At 60.4% G+C, this 18957-nt stretch overlaps 1 protein-coding gene across 1 annotated transcript in view; it reads left to right on the top strand.

Annotated features, from left to right (window-relative positions):
* The window catches only part of VWA3A (von Willebrand factor A domain containing 3A), a 67527-nt gene extending 55003 nt beyond the window's left edge, over positions 1-12524 (top strand). Inside the window, exons 27-35 of the mRNA XM_066383449.1 lie at positions 329-437; positions 5202-5346; positions 6428-6572; positions 7005-7156; positions 8748-8856; positions 10624-10721; positions 10892-10961; positions 11066-11443; positions 11787-12524. Coding sequence (XP_066239546.1) covers positions 329-437; positions 5202-5346; positions 6428-6572; positions 7005-7156; positions 8748-8856; positions 10624-10721; positions 10892-10961; positions 11066-11095 — 858 coding nt within the window. The 3' untranslated portion in view covers positions 11096-11443; positions 11787-12524. The remainder of the gene's footprint in view (positions 1-328; positions 438-5201; positions 5347-6427; positions 6573-7004; positions 7157-8747; positions 8857-10623; positions 10722-10891; positions 10962-11065; positions 11444-11786) is intronic.
* The last annotated feature ends 6433 nt before the right edge of the window (positions 12525-18957 follow it).

Below are 18957 nucleotides of genomic sequence, written 5' to 3'. Positions count from 1 at the left end.
TCCGTCGGTCGAAGGTTACCTTCGGTCGGAAAGGGATGGGCCTCCCATCCTGCCGTGAAAGGTTTCTGTCTTCAAGTTGAGAGAGACTCTATTTTTTACTATAAGTGACTTACATTTGCCACAAAACCGTCATCCCAGCTCCCTACTCGTCCTAAAACCACACACCGAGTAACAGAGGGAAAGAAAAGCTTTCAGAGACACAACGGGGCCTGCGTCACAACGTCTGGGAAGTGGCGAACCGTCGCGGACAAAGCCGTTTCAGGGGCTGGCGCCCGGGACACGTGGCCACGGTGATGGGGGACATCTGCCATGGTTTGCATCCATCCAGGGGACGGTGAGACACATCCAGTGGACGCCCAGGGAACTCGAGGCCTACGTCACCCGCCTGAAGAAGGTGCTGAGACGCTACATCCACAGGCTTCGGTGGCTCCTCTCTGGTGAGCCTGCCTGACGTCCCGGGGGGCGGAGGAGCAGGAGGGGGACAAGGGGAGTCAGTCTCAGGGACCCCAGGCCGGGCACGCACACAGGTGCCGTCAGGTCAGGGGTCAGGCTCAGGGACCCCAGGCTGGGCACGCACACGCCGTCAGGTCAGGGACCCCAGGCCGGGCACGCACACGCCATCAGGTCAGGGACCCCAGGCCGGGCACGCACACGCCGTCAGCTCAGGGACCCCAGGCCGGGCACGCACACGCCGTCAGCTCAGGGGTCAGGCCTCAGGGACCCCAGGCCGGGGACACACACGCCGTCAGCTCAGGGGTCAGCCTCAGGGACCCCAGGCCAGGCACGCACACGCCGTCAGGTCAGGGACCCCAGGCCGGGCACGCACACAGGTGCCGTCAGCTCAGGGGTCAGCCTCAGGGACCCCAGGCCGGGCACGCACACGCCGTCAGCTCAGGGACCCCAGGCCGGGCACGCACACGCCATCAGGTCAGGGACCCCAGGCCGGGCACGCACACGCCGTCAGGTCAGGGACCCCAGGCCGGGCACGCACATGCCGTCAGGTCAAGGGTCAGGCCTCAGGGACCCCAGGCCGGGCACGCACACGCTGTCAGGTCAGGGGTCAGGCCTCAGGGACCCCAGGTTGGGCACGCACACGCCGTCAGGTCAGGGGTCAGGCCTCAGGGACCCCAGGCCGGGCACACACACGCCGTCAGCTCAGGGGTCAGTCTCAGGGACCCCAGGCCGGGCACGCACACGCCGTCAGGTCAGGGGTCAGGCCTCAGGGACCCCAGGCCGGGCACGCACACGCCGTCAGGTCAGGGGTCAGGCCTCAGGGACCCCAGGCTGGGCATGCACACGCCGTCAGGTCAGGGGTCAGGCCTCAGGGACCCCAGGCCGGGCACGCACACGCCGTCAGGTCAGGGGTCAGGCCTCAGGGACCCCGGGCTGGGCACGCACACGCCGTCAGGTCAGGGGTCAGTCCAGGAGGGTCATCAGGGACAGCATGACTTCTGGGTGCAGAGGTCAGGCAAGGTGCCGGCTGATGGGCCACAGAGAACCAGAGAGGACCCAGGTCTGTCCAGGTGTGTCCTGCCGGGCCATCTTCCACAACCTGCCTCCCTGGGGGTGACTGAGGGGGCTGACCCTTGAGAGGCTCAATCGAGTCTTGACTGGGCCCCATGAAGGTAGAGATGGGAGGGGGTCCTGACAGAGAGGAAGTCCCCATTTTTATTTATTTATTGCCCATAATTAAAACTTTATTGAAAAACTGACATCAGGCCCTGGCTGGTGGCCCAGTGGATAAAGCGTCGGTTGACCTTGCGTATGGATGTCCTGGGTTCTATTCCCAGTCAGGGCACACATAAGAAGTGACCATCTGCTTCTCCACCCTCCTTCTTCCCTTCTCTCCCACTCTCTTCCCCCTTCTCTTCTTCTCCCCTCCCTTCTTTCCTTCTTCCCCTCCCACAGTCTTTGGCTCAATTGGTTTGAGTGTGGTCCTGGGAGCTGAGGATAGCTCCATTGGAGCACATCAGCCTCAGGCACTGAAAATAGTTCAGTACTCGGGCATTGGCCCCAGGTGGGGTTGCCAGGTGGATTCCAGTTGGGGTGCATGCGAGAGTCTGCCTCACTATCTCCCCTCCTCTCACAGAAAGAAAGAAAGAAAGAAAGAAAGAAAGAAAGAAAGAAAGAAAGAAAGAAAGAAAGAAAGAAAGAGAGAGAGAGAGAGAGAGAAAGAAAGAAAACTGACATCAAAATAGGAGATCTCTGTGATGTACTTACAAAATTAAATGTAATTACATTATCTTGGTGGAGTAACTAGAATTACTGGACAGATAGGGCTTTCTGTGATGTAACACTAACTCAGGAAGCCGTGTGGATCATTAGTGTTGCTTTCTTTACTGAACACCCTTCTGGGAGGCTAGCTTCTCCTCCTGTTGGAGGTCACAGCGCTGTTGAGCAGGCTACACAACCAGCCTCTGTCGGTGCGCGGTTGAGCACTGCGGTGGTCTCCTAGCAACCCTGGTGGACGCTCTACGTCCACAACATCAGCATCTGGACTTTGAACTGGCCGGTTCTTTTCATGGTTTTTGTTTGTTTGTTTGTTTTCCTGTCTCCCAAGAACAGCTGTAGTCAATCTCTAGCCAGCGACAGGCTGGTCCTTCCACCAGCCCAGCCCTGCCTCCCCCATCCCTCTTACAAAGAGCAGCGAGGCCCCGTGGGAGAGGTGAACGGGCTGGGCCGGAGGAGGAGACCCGGGTTCGCTCCCCAAGGAGGCTGTGCTGGCGAGTAGGAGGAGGTCTCAGCGAGGAGGCTGCGCTGGCGATTAGGAGGTGGTCTCAGCGAGGAGGCCGCACTGGCGATTAGGAGGTGGTCTCAGCGAGGAGGCCGTGCTGGCGATTAGGAGGTGGTCTCAGCGAGGAGGCCGCACTGGCGATTAGGAGGTGGTCTCAGCGAGGAGGCCGCACTGGCGATTAGGAGGTGGTCTCAGCGAGGAGGCCGCACTGGCGATTAGGAGGTGGTCTCAGCGAGGAGGCCGCACTGGCGATTAGGAGGCGGTCTCAGCGAGGAGGCCGCACTGGCAATTAGGAGGTGGTCTCAGCGAGGAGGCTGTGCTGGCGATTAGGAGGTGGTCTCAGCGAGGAGGCTGCGCTGGCGATTAGGAGGTGGTCTCAGCGGTCTCAGCGAGGAGGCTGTGCTGGCGATTAGGAGGTGGTCTCAGCGGTCTCAGCGAGGAGGCCGTGCTGGCGATTAGGAGGCGGTCTCAGCGAGGAGGCTGTGCTGGCGATTAGGAGGCGGTCTCAGCGAGGAGGCTGTGCTGGCGATTAGGAGGTGGTCTCAGCGGTCTCAGCGAGGAGGCCATGCTGGCGATTAGGAGGCGGTCTCAGCGGTCTCAGCGAGGAGGCTGTGCTGGCGATTAGGAGGCGGTCTCAGCGGTCTCAGCGAGGAGGCTGTGCTGGCGATTAGGAGGTGGTCTCAGCGAGGAGGCTGTGCTGGCGATTAGGAGGTGGTCTCAGCGAGGAGGCCGTGCTGGCGATTAGGAGGTGGTCTCAGCGGTCTCAGCGAGGAGGCCGTGCTGGCGATTAGGAGGCGGTCTCAGCGAGGAGGCTGCGCTGGCGATTAGGAGGTGGTCTCAGCGAGGAGGCCGCACTGGCGATTAGGAGGCGGTCTCAGCGAGGAGGCCGCACTGGCGATTAGGAGGTGGTCTCAGCGAGGAGGCTGCGCTGGCGATTAGGAGGTGGTCTCAGCGAGGAGGCTGCGCTGGCGATTAGGAGGTGGTCTCAGCGAGGAGGCCGTGCTGGCGATTAGGAGGCGGTCTCAGCGTCAAGCCCAAGGGCCAGGCAGACGGCGAGGACTGGGTGGGAGGGCGTTTAGACTCTGGGCCTGATGGGTGCTTGGGACCCCAGGAGGCAGGAGGGCAGGGGGCTTGTATAGAGAGCCCTGAGACCCTGGTCGTCACGGTCCGTGGGCGGTGGGTACGGCAATGACTGCCGCCTCCCAGAGGCTCTGGAGGAGCAGTGGCTAGCGGCGACCTTAAAATGCAGGTCAGTGGCCATCACTGCCCATTGCTGGCCCTCTCTGTTTCCCTTGGGACAAGTCCCCAGTGCCCTGACCGCCCCTCCAGCTCCCTCTCCTGTCCCTCTCCCCGTGGGTCCCTCCCCTCACCTCTGTCACCCGCATGCCCCTCAGCGAGGTCGGCTCCCTGTCCCTCCTCAGGGCTGTTCTCTCCACGCCCTGCTGCCCCCCTCGGCCCACGGCTGCCCCTCCCGCGGCCGGAGCTGGCTCTCTCCCCACTGCAGCCTCTGACGGAGGCCCTCCCCGGGCTGTGCTCCCCGGCTGTGCTCCCCGGGCCGTGCTCCCCGGGCCGTGTTCCCAGGCTGTGTTCCCCGGCTGTGCTCCCCGGGCTGTGCTCCCCGGCTGTGCTCCCCGGGCAGTGCTCCCCCGGCTGTGATCCCTGGGCTGTGCTCCCCGAGGTGTGTTCCCCGGGCTGTGCTCCCGGGCTGTGCTCCCCGGCTGTGCTCCCCGGGCTGTGTTCCCCGGCTGTGCTCCCCAAGCTGTGCTCCCCGAGCTGTGCTCCCAGGCTGTGCTCCCCGGGCAGTGCTCCCCGGGCTGTGCTCCCCGGGCTGTGTTCCCCGGCTGTGCTCCCCAAGCTGTGCTCCCCGAGCTGTGCTCCCAGGCTGTGCTCCCCGGGCTGTGCTCCCCGGCTGTGTTCCCCATGCTGTGCTCCCCGAGGTGTGTTCCCCGGACCCTGTCGGAGCCCTCGGCATCGCTGGGTGGGTATCACCTGTCTTCCTGGCCTGACCGAGAGCCCCCATGCAGTCAGGGACCCGCTCCCGCTCACCACTGCTCCTCACGCGGGACCGGGCATGTAACAGACGCTCGGCCGCCTGCTGTTGGTCAGTCAGTGGACTTTGTGCTCTGGACTACCTCCTCCAGCCTCCAGCAGCACTGGGCTGCTCCTGAGTCTCGTCCCCTCACTTAACTTGAGGGAGAGGACGTGTGAGCCCAGGGCCGTAGAATCAATCTGACCTCCCGAAGGTCGGACCGCCGACCAGCTCTGTCCCAGGACGGTCGGCCCCTCCAGCCGCGCCACCGTGGCCATCTCCCAGGGGGTGGACATGTCCTCAGCGGTCAGTCAGGAGGTGTTGCAAGGCCACGTGTTTGCCAGCTACTGGGAGGAAGAGCCACCACTGGGGGGCGGGCGGTGGGGACACGACCCTCCCTCACGTTTCCTGCCCCCCCCGCCCCCCCCCCCGGAGCAGGGAGCCGCCGACTGTTTGGGGTCATTCTGGAGAAGAGAGTGTGCATCCTGCTGGACACCTCGGGGTCCATGGGGCCCCACCTGCCGGAGGTGAAGACAGAGCTGGTTCTGCTGATCTGGGAGCAGCTGAGGAGGCACTGCGACAGGTGGGAGGCGGGATCTTCTTCCAGGGGGCAGTCCCTGGGGCTTCCCTGGCCGAGGGCGCTCCTCACGGCTGGTCGGGCAGGACATCTCTGAAACGCTCCCATGCGTCGTTTCTTTGGGCCTGAAAGAACACTGCGCTGTCCTGTAAAGTAGAGAGGATTTTAGAAACCCTGCTCGGGCCCACGGGCAATTGCAGATGGAAGAGAGGAGCCGCCGTGCCTGACCGGGTGGTGGCGCAGTGGATAGAGCGTCGGACTGGGATGCGGAGGAGCCAGGTTCGAGACCCCGAGGTCGCCAGCTTGAGCGCGGGCTCATCTGGTTTGTGCAGAGCTCACCAGCTTGAGCCCAAGGTCGCTGGCTCGAGCAAGGAGTCACTCGGTCTGCTGTAGCCCCACGGTTCAAGGCACATATGAGAAAGCAATCAATGAACAACTGAGGTGCCACAATGAAGAACTGATGCTTCTCATCTCTCTCCCTTCCTGTGTGTCTGTCCCTATCTGTCCCTCTGTCTCTGTCACACACACACACACACACACACACACACACACAGGATTTCAGCCGAAGTTGGTTTTTAAGGAGTGCAGGCAGTGGATTATTTATTCTCTACTCAGCTGGTTTGACCCGGAAGGGACAGCAGGAGACGCTGGTCCTCGGCTGGGACTCATTCTTGCCTTAGTATGAAAAAGAGTCGTCATTTATTGAGCACTTGACATGCATGATTTCCACCCAGGGATCTCCATGGCCCTAACAGGCATGGTTAGGGTGGCCCTCATTTTTCAGAGAGGACTTAGGGTCCGTCACTTGTCTGAGACCACATGACCCGCAAGTGCGGGGGGGGGGGGCGGATATTTAAACATACTTCCGTCTGCACCCAGAATCTTCACTGGGGACCTACGTGGCCTCAGGTAGTCCACGCCCCCTCTCCGCAAGGGTCCACCCCCTCTTCACAAGGGTCCGCGGGCAGGGGCCCCCTGCAGGGGTCTTCACTGACAGGCATGAACAGTCCCCGTGGACGGTCCCTTCAGCAGATTTCAGTGTAGATTGGTGCATTCTAACCCATCTTTCCCCCCCACTCCTCCCCAGTTTTAACCTGATCAGCTTTTCTGAGGACTTACACCCGTGGCAGGACACACTGGTGGAGACCACAGACACGGCGTGTCACGAGGCCACACGCTGGGTGACCCACCTGCGTGCTCAGGGAAGCACCTCCATCTTGCAAGTCTTACGGGCAAGTTCCACCCCGGGGCCCGATCCGGCGGCAAACACGAGAAATCGCATCACCCCCCCCCCCCATAGATGGATACGGCAGGAGGCTGTGGAATTAACTACGGGTTAAACCACAGCCTCTCCCCCAACAACCTGTGGGAGGGGAGTCCCCCATCGTTCTCCCTTGAGGGAAACCACAGAGGCTCCAAGAGGTTCAGGGACTCGCCCGGGGTAACCAGCCGGGAAGTGAACCCCGGATCTTCCTCCTGAGCCTCGGTAGCTTGGTTGTCCGCGGTGGGCTGATGGGTGTGGGGGACGGCTCCCCATCTTCTTGGACAGGTTGCTGGGGTTCAGTCACACACGTTTCCTGTGGGCACAGCGGCCGGCGGCTGGTTCGCTCCCCTTCCTGGGCGGGCACTCACCCCTGAGCCAGACAACCCGCCCGCTCTTCCAGGAAGGTTTCCGTCTTCCTGAGGTCGAAGGGCTGTACCTCCTGACGGACGGGAAGGGGGACACCAGCTGCAGCCTCATCCTGCGCGAAGTCCGAAGACTCAGGGAGGAACGGGAGGTGACGCTGCACACCATCTCCCCGAGCGGCACGGGCAGGTGGGCCCTGAAAATCCAGGGACGCCAACCAGACCCGGGTCCCTCCTGGGCCAGTCCCGGGAGTCGGGCATGGGGAGGGCGTGGGCAGGGACACCCCAGAGTGAAAGCTCCCTCTCTCCACCTTGAACGGACCGACAGCCGCCTGTTCCCCTGACTCTGTAAACACAGAGACGGATTTGCTCCGACACCCCCCCCACCCCCTGGGCACGGGCTATGCTCCCCTCCCTCCTCTCCTGGGAGCGCATGTGAGAGGATGGGAGGAAGAGAGTTTAAAGCAGCCTTGTGATGGTTAGCTTGATGAACGGTCACCAAAGCAGAGCATGTGTTGGTCAAAAAGAGAGTTAGAGCCTGGCCGGATGGCTCAGTGGTAGAGCGTCGGCCTGGTGTGGAGTCCCGGGTTTGATTCCCGGCCAGGGCACACAGGAGAGGCGCCCATTTGCTTCTCCACCCCTCCCCCTCTCCTTCCTCTCTGTCTCTCCCTTCCCCTCCCGCAGCCGAGGCTCCATTGGAGCAAAGATGGCCCGGGCGCTGGGGATGGCTCCTTGGCCTCTGCCCCAGGCGCTAGAGTGGCTCTGGTCGCGACAGAGCGACGCCCCGGAGGGGCAGAGCGTCGCCTCCTGGTGGGCAGAGCGTTGCCCCTGGTAGGTGTGCCAGGTGGATCCCGGTCGGGCGCATGCGGGAGTCTGTCTGACTGTCTCTCCCCGTTTCCAGCTTCAGAAAAATACAAAAGAAAAAAAAAAGAGAGAGTTAAATGCTTCAGAGAAAAAAAGTTAATACTATTGGCAAATAATATTATTACTGGCAAGGAATATGATTTATTTTTTAATTTTTTTTAATTTTAGTGAAAGGAGGGGAGGCAGTCAGACTCCTGCATGTGCCCCGACCGGGATCCACCCGGCATGCCCACCAGGGGGCGATGCTCTGCCCATCTGGGCCGTTGCTCTGTTTCTCCGTTGCTCCATTGCTTAGCAACAGCGCTCTGTTTAGCGCCTGGGGCGGAGGCCTTGGAGCCATCCTCAGTGCCTGGGGCCAACTCACTTGAACCAATTGAGCTATGGTTGTAGCAGGGGAAGAAAGAGAGAGAGTGAGAGAGGGGGAGGGGTAGAGAAGCAGATGGTCACTTCTCCTGTGTGACCTGACGGGGAATCAAACCTGGGACATGCACATGCCGGGCTGACGCTCTACCACTGAGCCAACGTGATTATTTAATATGTGATTCCTCAAGTGCATGTTTTATTTCTGCGTCTAAACCATGAGCCCCGTGAAGGTCACGCTGTGTCACTGGTAGGCCTAACCCACAGTGGGCACTGGGTGGATGCCCAGTGAGGATGCTGGCCGCGTGCTTTGCTGGAATCCAGGCTAAATGGCAACCCCAGCACTGAGAATCTGCTTCACGAGGCGGCCGTGGCTGCTACTGCCCCTAACAGTGGAGGAGTGGGCTTGGTGTGACGCTGACACAGCCTCAGGGTCAAAGGCCGGTTGCCCCGCCCCCCCTGGATCCCCCATGAGTTCCCCCACGGCTAGCGGGTCACAGGGAACTGCCTGGCAGGTCCGTCATCCTGGCTCCAGCCCTCTCTGTTCCTCCCGCCAGGGCCGAGGTGAACTTCCTGAGAGGCCTGGCCTCCCTGACTGGGGGGCGCTATCACTGCCTCCTCGAGGAGGACCCGCATTTCCGAGTTCACGGCTCCGTGGATGGACGGGTAGGCTGCGGAGTTACCGGGCGGTCTCAGGAAAATGTCAATGGGCATGACTTATTTTTTTTCCCCTTCCCAACTGAAAAGATCCTCACTTCTCTCTCTTGTCCAAGGGTTAGACTTCACAAGGCTTGTGCCTCCCCACAGGTGTTTCTCCTGGGCCACCCCTCCTCCCGTTGTGAAAGAGGCAGTTTCGGGGTGTTAATTTCATGATGATAACAACAGCGTGCATTACTGGGCACTTGCTACATGCTGGCTCGTTGCTTATTAGAGAGATAACCTCTTTTCAGCCCTGGAACTCTGCTTTCTACCCACTGAGCAGACGGAGGAACAGGCTTATCCAGGCTTGGAAACGGTAGAACTCAGACACCCGGGCTTCTGAGCTCCAGGCTCCAGCCTGCCTCCCTGTGTCGGAGTCGTGGGAAAGGATATTCAAACGAGCGGTGAAGTCCCCAAGCTAGGAGAGCCGTGGGTGACACCTTGTCCCGTGTGGGACGAGAGGAAGGCGTCGGGGTCTCCTCTCCCAATCTCACAGGAAGATAGCTCCACCTTCTAGAACGTTCTGCCGTCGATAACATTTCCGGGGTCACAAATGATCAAGTCACACAGCCCACCAGCATGCCAGATTTCCTCTTTTTTTTTGTTTTGTTTTGTTTTGTTTTTGGAGGTTCAAGGGGACTGGTCCCCAGGACCATGGCATAATTTTTGAAGTCAAGGGCGTTGCATGATTTTTTTGTTTGTTTGTTTGTTTGTTTGTTTTTGTTCAAGTCATTGCTGTTGGGCCAAAGGGTCCAAACGACACAGACAGCAGAACGAGTAAGAGGGGTGAACGTCCTTATGACACAGGAGATGGAGCCTAACGATGTCGTTGACAAGGCTCTTGGTTCAGGGCCTGATCCGATCGATCGATCGGTCCTTTGCCTGGTTCCTGGGTGCAGAAGGGGACCGTCTGTCCCCGGCGCTCCGGCCTGGCAGAGGGGACAGCTCGTCCCTCCCTTGGATTCTCTTTCTCGCTGTGAGAACTCTCCTCCTAATGCTGGGCTCTGTCATCTCCTTGGTCGCCGGAAGAGGAAGGCATTTCTGCGAAGCTCTGTTCTACCAGGAGCCGCAAAGGGCCGATGAGGTTTTACTGAGTCATGGACAGATATAAGGAGCGTGTGCCGCTGCTGTTCTACTGACTTGAGTCTAGAGCAGGGGTCCCCAAACTACGGCCCGCGGGCCACATGCGGCCCCCTGAGGCCATTTATCCGGCCCCCGCCGCACTTCTGGAAGGGGCACCTCTTTCATTGGTGGTCAGTGAGAGGAGCATAGTTCCCGTTGAAACACTGGTCAGTTTGTTGATTTAAATTTACTTGTTCTTTATTTTAAATATTGTATTTGTTCCCGTTTTGTTTTTTACTTTAAAATAAGATATGTGCAGTGTGCATAGGGATTTGTTCATAGGTTTTTTTTATAGTCCGGCCCTTCAACGGTCTGAGGGACAGTGAACTGGCCCCCTGTGTAAAAAGTTTGGGGACCCCTGGTCTAGAGTCCAGCTTGGTTTTTCTACTACCTGCCCCCCCCCTTCCCACACTGACTCCGAATGATTCCCTTAACCGGTAGTGAGCTCCCCGTCCCTGGAAACAGGCAAGCTGAAGCCCACAGGATCTCCTGCCCTGGCTGGGAGGCTGCATTTCATTAGCTCTGAGATTCTTCTCTGAGAGTTCTGGATTGTTAGGTCACATCTAGAGACACTCTGTGGTTCTCCCTTAACGCTTATGTCTGCTTTTGAAGGACGCCGTGTTGCCGCCGTTTGAAGGAGATGATCTGAGGAGATTGGCCCAGGAGATCACCAAGGCCAGGAGCTTCCTCTGGCAGGCCCAGTCGCTCAGGTATGCCCTTCAAGCAGCCCCTCCTACCTGCCCTGGGCGGAGGCAGGTAGAGTCCTGCCCCCTGGTCCTGGCACCCTCGTTCCCAGAGCCCCCCTGCCATTCACTTCCCCAGCGGGCCCAGAAATCTGAGCATGGGGGGGGGGGCATCTTCCTTTATTTCTGTCCACTAGGTCCCAACTTCAGAAGAATAACAATACAGAAAGAACCAAAGGTCACTCTTTGGTAGAGAAGTCTTCTCAGGTAAGGGGACGGACTGCCCACCGTTTGCCCGCCCGCCACGGGCCAGGAAGCATGGACAATGGTCACCGCGGGGAGGGGTCCGAAACAATGATTCCTTTCCACAGAAAGGCCCTCCTACCGAGAACCACCACTGAGCACACACTGACCCTGAGGGCGAGGTCGCCTGGCGAGCTGTGCCCCCGTACGCCAAGGGACACCATCCCGGGCACCAGGGCTCCCTGGAAGCTGAGGGAGGCAAGGCTGCCAGTTCCCCCGAGCACACCCTGCACTCCAGTCCCGAGATGGCCACTTTCTGGGAAGCCCTGAACCGAGCTCCTCACCCGGAGCGTGTTCTCGTCACCCTCTGCCTGGTGACTCCAGCTCAAGGCACAGCTCCAATGACGTCAGCTCCCCTCTGCAGATGTCCCCGGGACCCATCGAGAGTTGGGGGCCTCCAGCCGTCCCCCCGTGGCATCCTGACCAAACGTCCCTCTAGACCAGGGGTCCCCAAACTTTTTACACAGGGGGCCAGTTCACTGTCCCTCAGACCATTGGAGGGCCGGACTATAAAAAAAAAACTATGAACAAATCCCTATGCACACTGCACATATCTTATTTTTAAAGTAAAAAAACAAAACGGGAACAAATAATAACATTTAAAATAAAGAACAAGTAAATTTAAATCAGCAAACTGACCAGTATTTCAATGGGAACTATGCTCCTCTCACTGACCACCAATGAAAGAGGTGCCCCTTCCGGAAGTGTGGCAGGGGCTGGATAAATGGCTTCAGGGGGCCGCATGTGGCCCGCGGGCCGTAGTTTGGGGACCCCTGCTCTATACAGAAGTGACACCCCTCGCTACACTCAGCACGCCACGCCCTGCTGCCTTGGTCCACTGTTCTCCTTGACCGTGGGTCCTCCTGGCCCGAGGCCGGTGTCCTCGGCCTCTCTGGGTGCCCGGAACCCGCCACGTGGTAGACACTCCGCTTCCCACCCCCACGGCCCGGGTCCACGGGGCATGCAGATGCACCAGCAGCCTGTCCTGGGGGGAAGAAGCAACGTGGGAATCCCATCACCGCTCAGCCTGACTGAGCAAAGCAGCCTCGGAGCCCCGTTCAGAGACCAGAGACGGGGCTTCTGCCCAGCAAGCGTGGGTGGGGCAACCCGCCAGGCCCATCTGAAACGGATGGATCCTGTCTTACGGGATCTGGGGTCGTTTTCTGAAACAGAAAACATTCCTTTTATTTAATGACTAGGATCAAACTGACTTTTAAATTGATGTGATCATTAGTACATCTGTGTGTATGTGTGTGTGTATAAACTCTTGTTGAGATCAAACTTTATTAAAAAGGCTAATTCAGAACACATGAAGAACTCCAAATCGATAAGAAAAAGATAGCCCTGGCCGGGTACCTAAATTGATTAGAGATCATCCTGATCCGTCAACGTTGCGGGTTCAATCCCCGGTCAGGGTCTATATAAGAAACCAAGGAATGCATAAATAAGTGTGCAAATCAATGTTTCTTTCCCTCTCTCTCCTTCTCTTTCTTTAAAATGAATCAATAAATTTTTTTTAATATAAAAAAACAATAAACTTTTTTAAAAATTGACAAAAGATACAGGTACAAAAAAAAAAGGACACTAGGTATATGAAAAGATGTTCAACAGCCTCACCCACCAGTGAAATGCAAATTCAAACCAGAATGAGCGACCAGGACACACCCACCAGTATGGCTAAAAACAAAAAACAAAAAACCTGAACAAATAAAACTGGCAACACTGACTCGCAGGGCGACCAGAACTCCCACACGCGGCCAGGGTGGGGAGGGGCTTGCTTGTACGTTGGTTGAACCGCTTTGGGAAACCGTGTGGCCGTTCCTACTAAAGTAAAGAATTTGGCCCTGGCCTGTGGTGGCGCAGTGGATACGGCGTCCACCTGGAACGCTGAGGTCGCCGGTTCGAAACCCAGGGCTTGCCCGGTCAAAGCATCTACAGGAAGCAACGGCCACAGGTTGATGCTCCTCGTTCCTCTTCCCCTTTCTGTCTCTCTAAAATCAATCAATAAAACCTTAAAAAAAAAATGCATCTTCTACACCAGCAATTCCACTCCAAGAGAAAGGAGGGCTTCTGTTCAACAAAAGACATCCAAGAATGGTTTCCAGCCGCTTGATTCACAAAAGCCAAATCCTGGAAACGAGGCAAATACCCACCCGGGTGATACGTCTGTACAGTGGAATGCGGTGCAACTTGTCATTCAGCAAACAGTGAGTGACAGCTGTATTCAACAAGACACATTGATCTTACGAACAATGCTTGGCCAAAGAAACAACATGACAGGGTACATACTGTGTGTGATTACACCTTACGTGAAGTTAAGGACAGGCAGAACTATTGTTTGCAGCCCTGGCCAGTTAGTTGGCTCAGTGGTAGAACATCAGCCCGGTGTGTGGAAGTCCCAGTTTCGATTCCTGGTCAGGGCACACAGAAGAAGCAACCATCTGCTTCTCTATCCGTCCCCCTCCCTCCTCTCTTTCTCTCTCTCTCTCTCTCTCTCTCTTCCTCTCCTGCAGCCATGGCTTGTTCGAGCAAGTTGGCTCTGGGTGCTGAGGATGGCTCCATGGCCTCACCTCAGGTGCTGAAATAGCTCAGTTGCTGAGCAATGGAGCAGCAGCCCCAGATGGGTAGAGAATCTCCCTGAAGGGCAGTGGTCCCCAATCCCCGGAGCTGCGGACTGGTACCAGTCCATGGGCCATTTGGTACCAGTCCACAGAGAAAGAATAAATAACTTACATTATTTCCGTTTTATTTATATTTAAGTCTGAACGATGTTTTATTTGTAAAAAATGACCAGATTCCCTCTGTGACATCCGTCTAAGACTCACTCTTGACACTTGTCTTGGTCACGTGATACATTTATCCGTCCCACCCTAAAGGCCGGTCCGTGAAAATATTTTCTGACATTAAACTGATCCGTGGCCCAAAAAAGGTTGGGGACCACTGCTGTAGGGAGCTTGTCGGATATATCCGGGTTGGGGCCCATGCGGGAGTCTGTCTCTCTGCCTCCCTGGCTCCCCGCCTGTCACTTAATAAAATAATAATAATAAAACTTGTTTGCCCCAGAAGTCAGAAGACTGGTTACTGTGGGTGTGGGTAGGGCACACCGAGGTCACACGGGGGACCTGGTTTGCTGGAAATGTTCTGTGTCTTGATCTGAGCGGTGGTCCCGTTGACATATGTAGACGTAACATTTCATCAAGTTGTTAAAAACACAGCTCACTAAGGCTTGGCAACCTGGGCTTCGGCCAGGCTCCGTTGTGGGCCCAGGGAGATAGCAGTGAACACCGTCCCTGATGGAGGATTTCAGTCCGGTCACTGTCTTGGACAGCTGCCCTACTGCGTCACCTCCGCACAGAGAAAATGGCTCATGGTGGTTCTGGATGACTTGGCTAGAGCGGTCACACCAAAACACCGCACGCCGAGCTCCTGAAACAACGGAAACCTAGTGCCTCCAGTCCCGGAGCCTGCAAGTCCCCGACCAAGGTGCCGGTGTGCGCGCCCGCGTCCACGGTGCCGGTGTGCGTGCCTGTGTCCACGGTGCCGGTGTGCGTGCAAGTGTCCACGGTGCCGGTGTGCGTGCCTGCGTCCACGGTGCCGGTGTGCGTGCCTGCGTCCACGGTGCCGGTGTGCACGCCTGCGTCCACGGTGCCGGTGTGCGCGCCCGCGTCCACGGTGCCGGTGTGCGTGCCTGTGTCCACGGTGCCGGTGTGCGTGCAAGTGTCCACGGTGCCGGTGTGCGTGCCTGTGTCCACGGTGCCGGTGTGCGAGCCTGTGTCCACGTGACGGTGTGTGCACCTGCGTCCACGGTGCCGGTGTGCAAGCCTGTGTCCACGGTGCCGGTGTGCGAGCCTGTGTCCACAGTGCCGGTGTGCGCGGTGCCGGTGTGCGTCCCTGTGTCCACAGTGCCGGTGTCCACGGTGCTGGTGTGCGAGCCTGCATCCACGGTGCCGGTGTGCGTGCCAGTGTCCACGGTGCCAGTGTGCGCGCCTGCGTCCACGGTGCCGGTGTGCGAGCCTGCGTCCACGGTGCCGGTGTGCGTCCCTGTGTCCACGGTGCCGGTGTGTGCGCCTGTGTCCACGGTGCCGGTGTGCGTGCCTGCGTCCACGATGCCGGTGTGCGTGCCAGTGTCCACGGTGCCAGTGTGCGGGCCTGTGTCCACGCAGCCCCCAGGAATGAGGACGCCAGTCACACGGACTAGCACGCCCTCATCTAGAGCTCTATCTGTCATGGCTCTTCTCCCAACTAAGGTGTCATTCGGAGGGACTGGGAGTTAGTTATTCAACATCGGAGTTGGGGTGGAGGCACAAGCCAACCTCTGACAGCTGTGTGACAACCTCTGCTTCCTGGCAGGACCACATCAGCCGCAGGGCCTGGGGGATTGTGCATTCTCTGACCCTGCTGAGGGGAGACAGGCTGGTCTTGGGGACTGGAATGATGGACCAGAGATGTGGTTTGTGACGTGGCAAAGCCGGCCCCGGGTTTGAATCCCGACCTCTCGCATAATGAGGACAGCGATCCCCTGGCTGAGGACCAGCCCCGTGGGCACTATTCTCAGCATTTTGCCTTGTTAGCCACAGGCCTCCCAACATCACAACTGCCAAGTACACACACACACAACTCCACTTGACAGATCAGGAAATGGAGACCTGTGGTCACCCAAAGACGCAGACACACAGCACAGGGGCAGAGCCAACACGGAGACCCAGGGCGGACCTCAGGTCTTGCCGGCTACACCCTGAACCCCTTCCACCCCTCCGCTCCCCGCCCCCACACGCCCCGTCTCTAAAACTGAGCTCACGCAGAGCTGTGAAGACCAAGTAAGGCAGCTTACCCCCTGGCGCCTGGTGTGTGCCGGCTCAGATATTGCTTCTTTCTCCCCCCACGCCCACCTGTGCCCGCAGAAGGTGTTCATGTGGGTGAAACCTTTCCAGTGGCCTCTTCAGACCACAGTGTCCGGGCCCTGCTGCTGGGTGGGGTGACTCTCTGAGCCGCTGTCTGAGCTGTGGGGCCCGTGCCTGCCCTGAGCTGGACTACTGTCGCTTACAAATGAGTTTCCCAGGGGTAGGGGGCTGCGCCTGAGCCCCCTGCAGGGGACAGGCCAGCGCTGAAGAAGCAACCCTTCAACATGGAATGAAGGTACAACATGGAGGAGGGGTGAGACCGGCACAGACGGCAGAATGCAGGAAAGGGAGGGTAGAGAGGCAGGACAGAGGACGGGAAGACGCAGGGAGTGAGTCGGATGGAAGGGTCCACGGGTAGGTAGAGAGACAGAGTGAGAGAGACGGACAGATGAATGGACAAAAAAAAACACCTGTTTTGATGGGAGAGGGAGGGATGGGATGGACAGAGACGGAGGGAGCGGTGAGTGCGACGGCGGAGAAAGGCACCAGACAGGCGGGGCCGGCTGCACGGAGAGGAACTTGCGGGAGACTCGTTGGGGCTCCGGGGCGACGGTGCAGCGGGGCCGGCCCGGCACGCAGCGCCTCTGCTCCCCCCACCAGCGGCACGACCCCTTCCACCGCAACGACCGGCCTCAGTTCTCCCTCCGTGACAGCCCGCGGGTCCCGCACGGGCGCCGGCGGAGACGCAAGGAGGAGGCGCGGGGCGGTCCGACAACCAACCCCGCCCCGAGGAGGCGGTGGCCCCGCAGCGCCAGCTCGCTCGGCGGGAGACGCGCGCGCGCAGCGCAGGGAGCACGAGCGCCACGGAGACCCGGCAGGTGAGCGCGGGGCCGGGGCCGGTGAGCGCGGGGCCGGGGCAGGTGAGCGCGGGGCCGGGGCAGGTGAGCGCGGGGCCGGGGCAGGTGAGCGCGGGGCCGGGGCAGGTGAGCGCGGAGCCGGGGCAGGTGAGCGCGGGGCCGGGGCAGGTGAGCGCGGAGCCGGGGCAGGTGAGCGCGGGGCCGGGGCTGGTGAGCGCGGAGCCGGGGCAGGTGAGCGCGGGGCCGGGGCAGGTGAGCCCGGGGCCGGGGCAGGTGAGCGCGGGGACGGGGCAGGTGAGCGCGGGGCCGGGGCAGGTGAGCGCGGGGCCGGGGCAGGTGAGCGCGGGGCCGGGGCAGGTGAGCCTGGGACGGGGCAGGTGAGCCTGGGACGGGGCAGGTGAGCGCGGGGCCGGGGCAGGTGAGCCTGGGACGGGGCAGGTGAGCGCGGGGCCGGGGCAGGTGAGCCTGGGACGGGGCAGGTGAGCCTGGGACGGGGCAGGTGAGCGCGGGGCCGGGGCAGGTGAGCGCAGGGCCGGGCAGGTGAGCGCGGGACGGGCAGGTGAGCGCTGGGCCGGGGCAGGTGAGCGCGGGGCCGGGGCAGGTGAGCCTGGGACGGGGCAGGTGAGCGCGGGGCTGGGGCAGGTGAGCGCGGGGCCGGGGCAGGTGAGCCTGGGACGGGGCAGGTGAGCGCGGGGCCGGGGCAGGTGAGCCTGGGACGGGGCAGGTGAGCGCGGGGCCGGGGCAGGTGAGCCTGGGACGGGGCAGGTGAGCGCGGGGCCGGGACAGGAGAGCGCGGGGCCGGGGCAGGTGAGCGCGGGGCCGGGGCAGGTGAGCGCGGGGCCGGGGCAGGTGAGCGCGGGGCCGGGGCAGGTGAGCGCGGAGCCGGGGCAGGTGAGCCTGGGACGGGGCAGGTGAGCGCGGGGCCGGGGCAGGTGAGCGCGGGGCCGGGGCAGGTGAGCGCGGAGCCGGGGCAGGTGAGCCTGGGACGGGGCAGGTGAGCGCGGGGCCGGGGCAGGTGAGCGCGGGGCCGGGGCAGGTGAGCGCGGGGCGCGGGGCCGGGGCAGGCGAGCGCGGGGCCGGGGCAGGTGAGCGCGGGGCGCGGGGCAGGTGAGCGCGGGGCGCGGGGCCGGGGCAGGCAGGGGTGGAGGGACTCGCTTGGGCTGCAGGCACCGGTGCAGCCTCGCTGTGGGAGCGCCGCTCCTGCCCCGGGAGGTCGACACACCCGGATCGACCCCCTCTCTCCAAACCCTGCTTTGCAGTCACCATTTACTGTGACTCCGTCAAAGTCTGGGAAGGTGCCTGGGCCTCAGTGCCCGTCTCCGGACGCTGCGAACAGTAACCTCCCCCCAGACCGCCCCGAGAACTAAACGCGGCCGCAGCTCTCGCTCCCAGAGGGGCCCCGAGCGGCCTCTCCCCCTCCACGGCTGCACTGAAGGCCGGTTCTCCGCGCAGGGGTTACCACCCCACAGGGCCTTCGCGGAGGCTCTGTTCCCTGGTTCACCGAGGGCATGGCCATCGGTCCTCCACGATCACCCTGCGAGGTTCATGGAGAGGCCAGGTTATCTGGGTGCCCTTACAGCTGTGGACACCGAGGTAGCCATCAGGTTTTAAGGATCTTGGCACCCAAGGCAGACAGTCCCAGCCTTTGTTGCTAAAATCATCCCCATCAGACAGAAAGACGGCGCTGGTCCGGCCCACAGACCTTCCCAGGAACCGAGTCCCCTGGGTCTGGCTGGGGCTGCATCCACTCTCCTCCCTCTGGGGGCATCAGACTCATCCCTGGTGATGACGCCCAGGTGGGTGTCTGCCCCTGTTACACCCGTGAGTTTCAGGGCCTGCCAAGGGCACGGTTTTATCCTTCCTTCAGAGCTTTGGAGAAGAGGCCAGTGACAGAGAAAAGGAAAAGACCCAGTCCCTACGGCTGTCACAGTCCCTGCTCCACAGCCACCAACCACCAGCAACTGTCACACAGTCACACCTGCTCTTTCTTACACCCACTGCATGCCACCTGGGGCAGAGACGTACCTGTCTCTGTATCCACCGGGCCTGGCACACAGTGGGCCCACGGTACATGGTTCCTGCGGTTATTGATGATGATGATGCTGATGATGGTGTCTGACCACCTGGCCTCTCCTCAGGTGCAGCGGGAGGTGGGACGATGGTGGTGACCGTGACAGACAGCCTAGCTTACTTTAAGTCCGGAGTGCGGAGAACACTCCTCAGTGCTGGCCCCCCGAGGTCCACAGATCTAACCCTGAAGGC

Source organism: Saccopteryx leptura, chromosome 4 (assembly GCF_036850995.1).
Source record: "Saccopteryx leptura isolate mSacLep1 chromosome 4, mSacLep1_pri_phased_curated, whole genome shotgun sequence".
NCBI lineage: Eukaryota > Metazoa > Chordata > Mammalia > Chiroptera > Emballonuridae > Saccopteryx > Saccopteryx leptura.
Note: the sequence above shows the minus strand (reverse complement) of the source record. Positions and strands in the feature narration are given on the sequence as shown.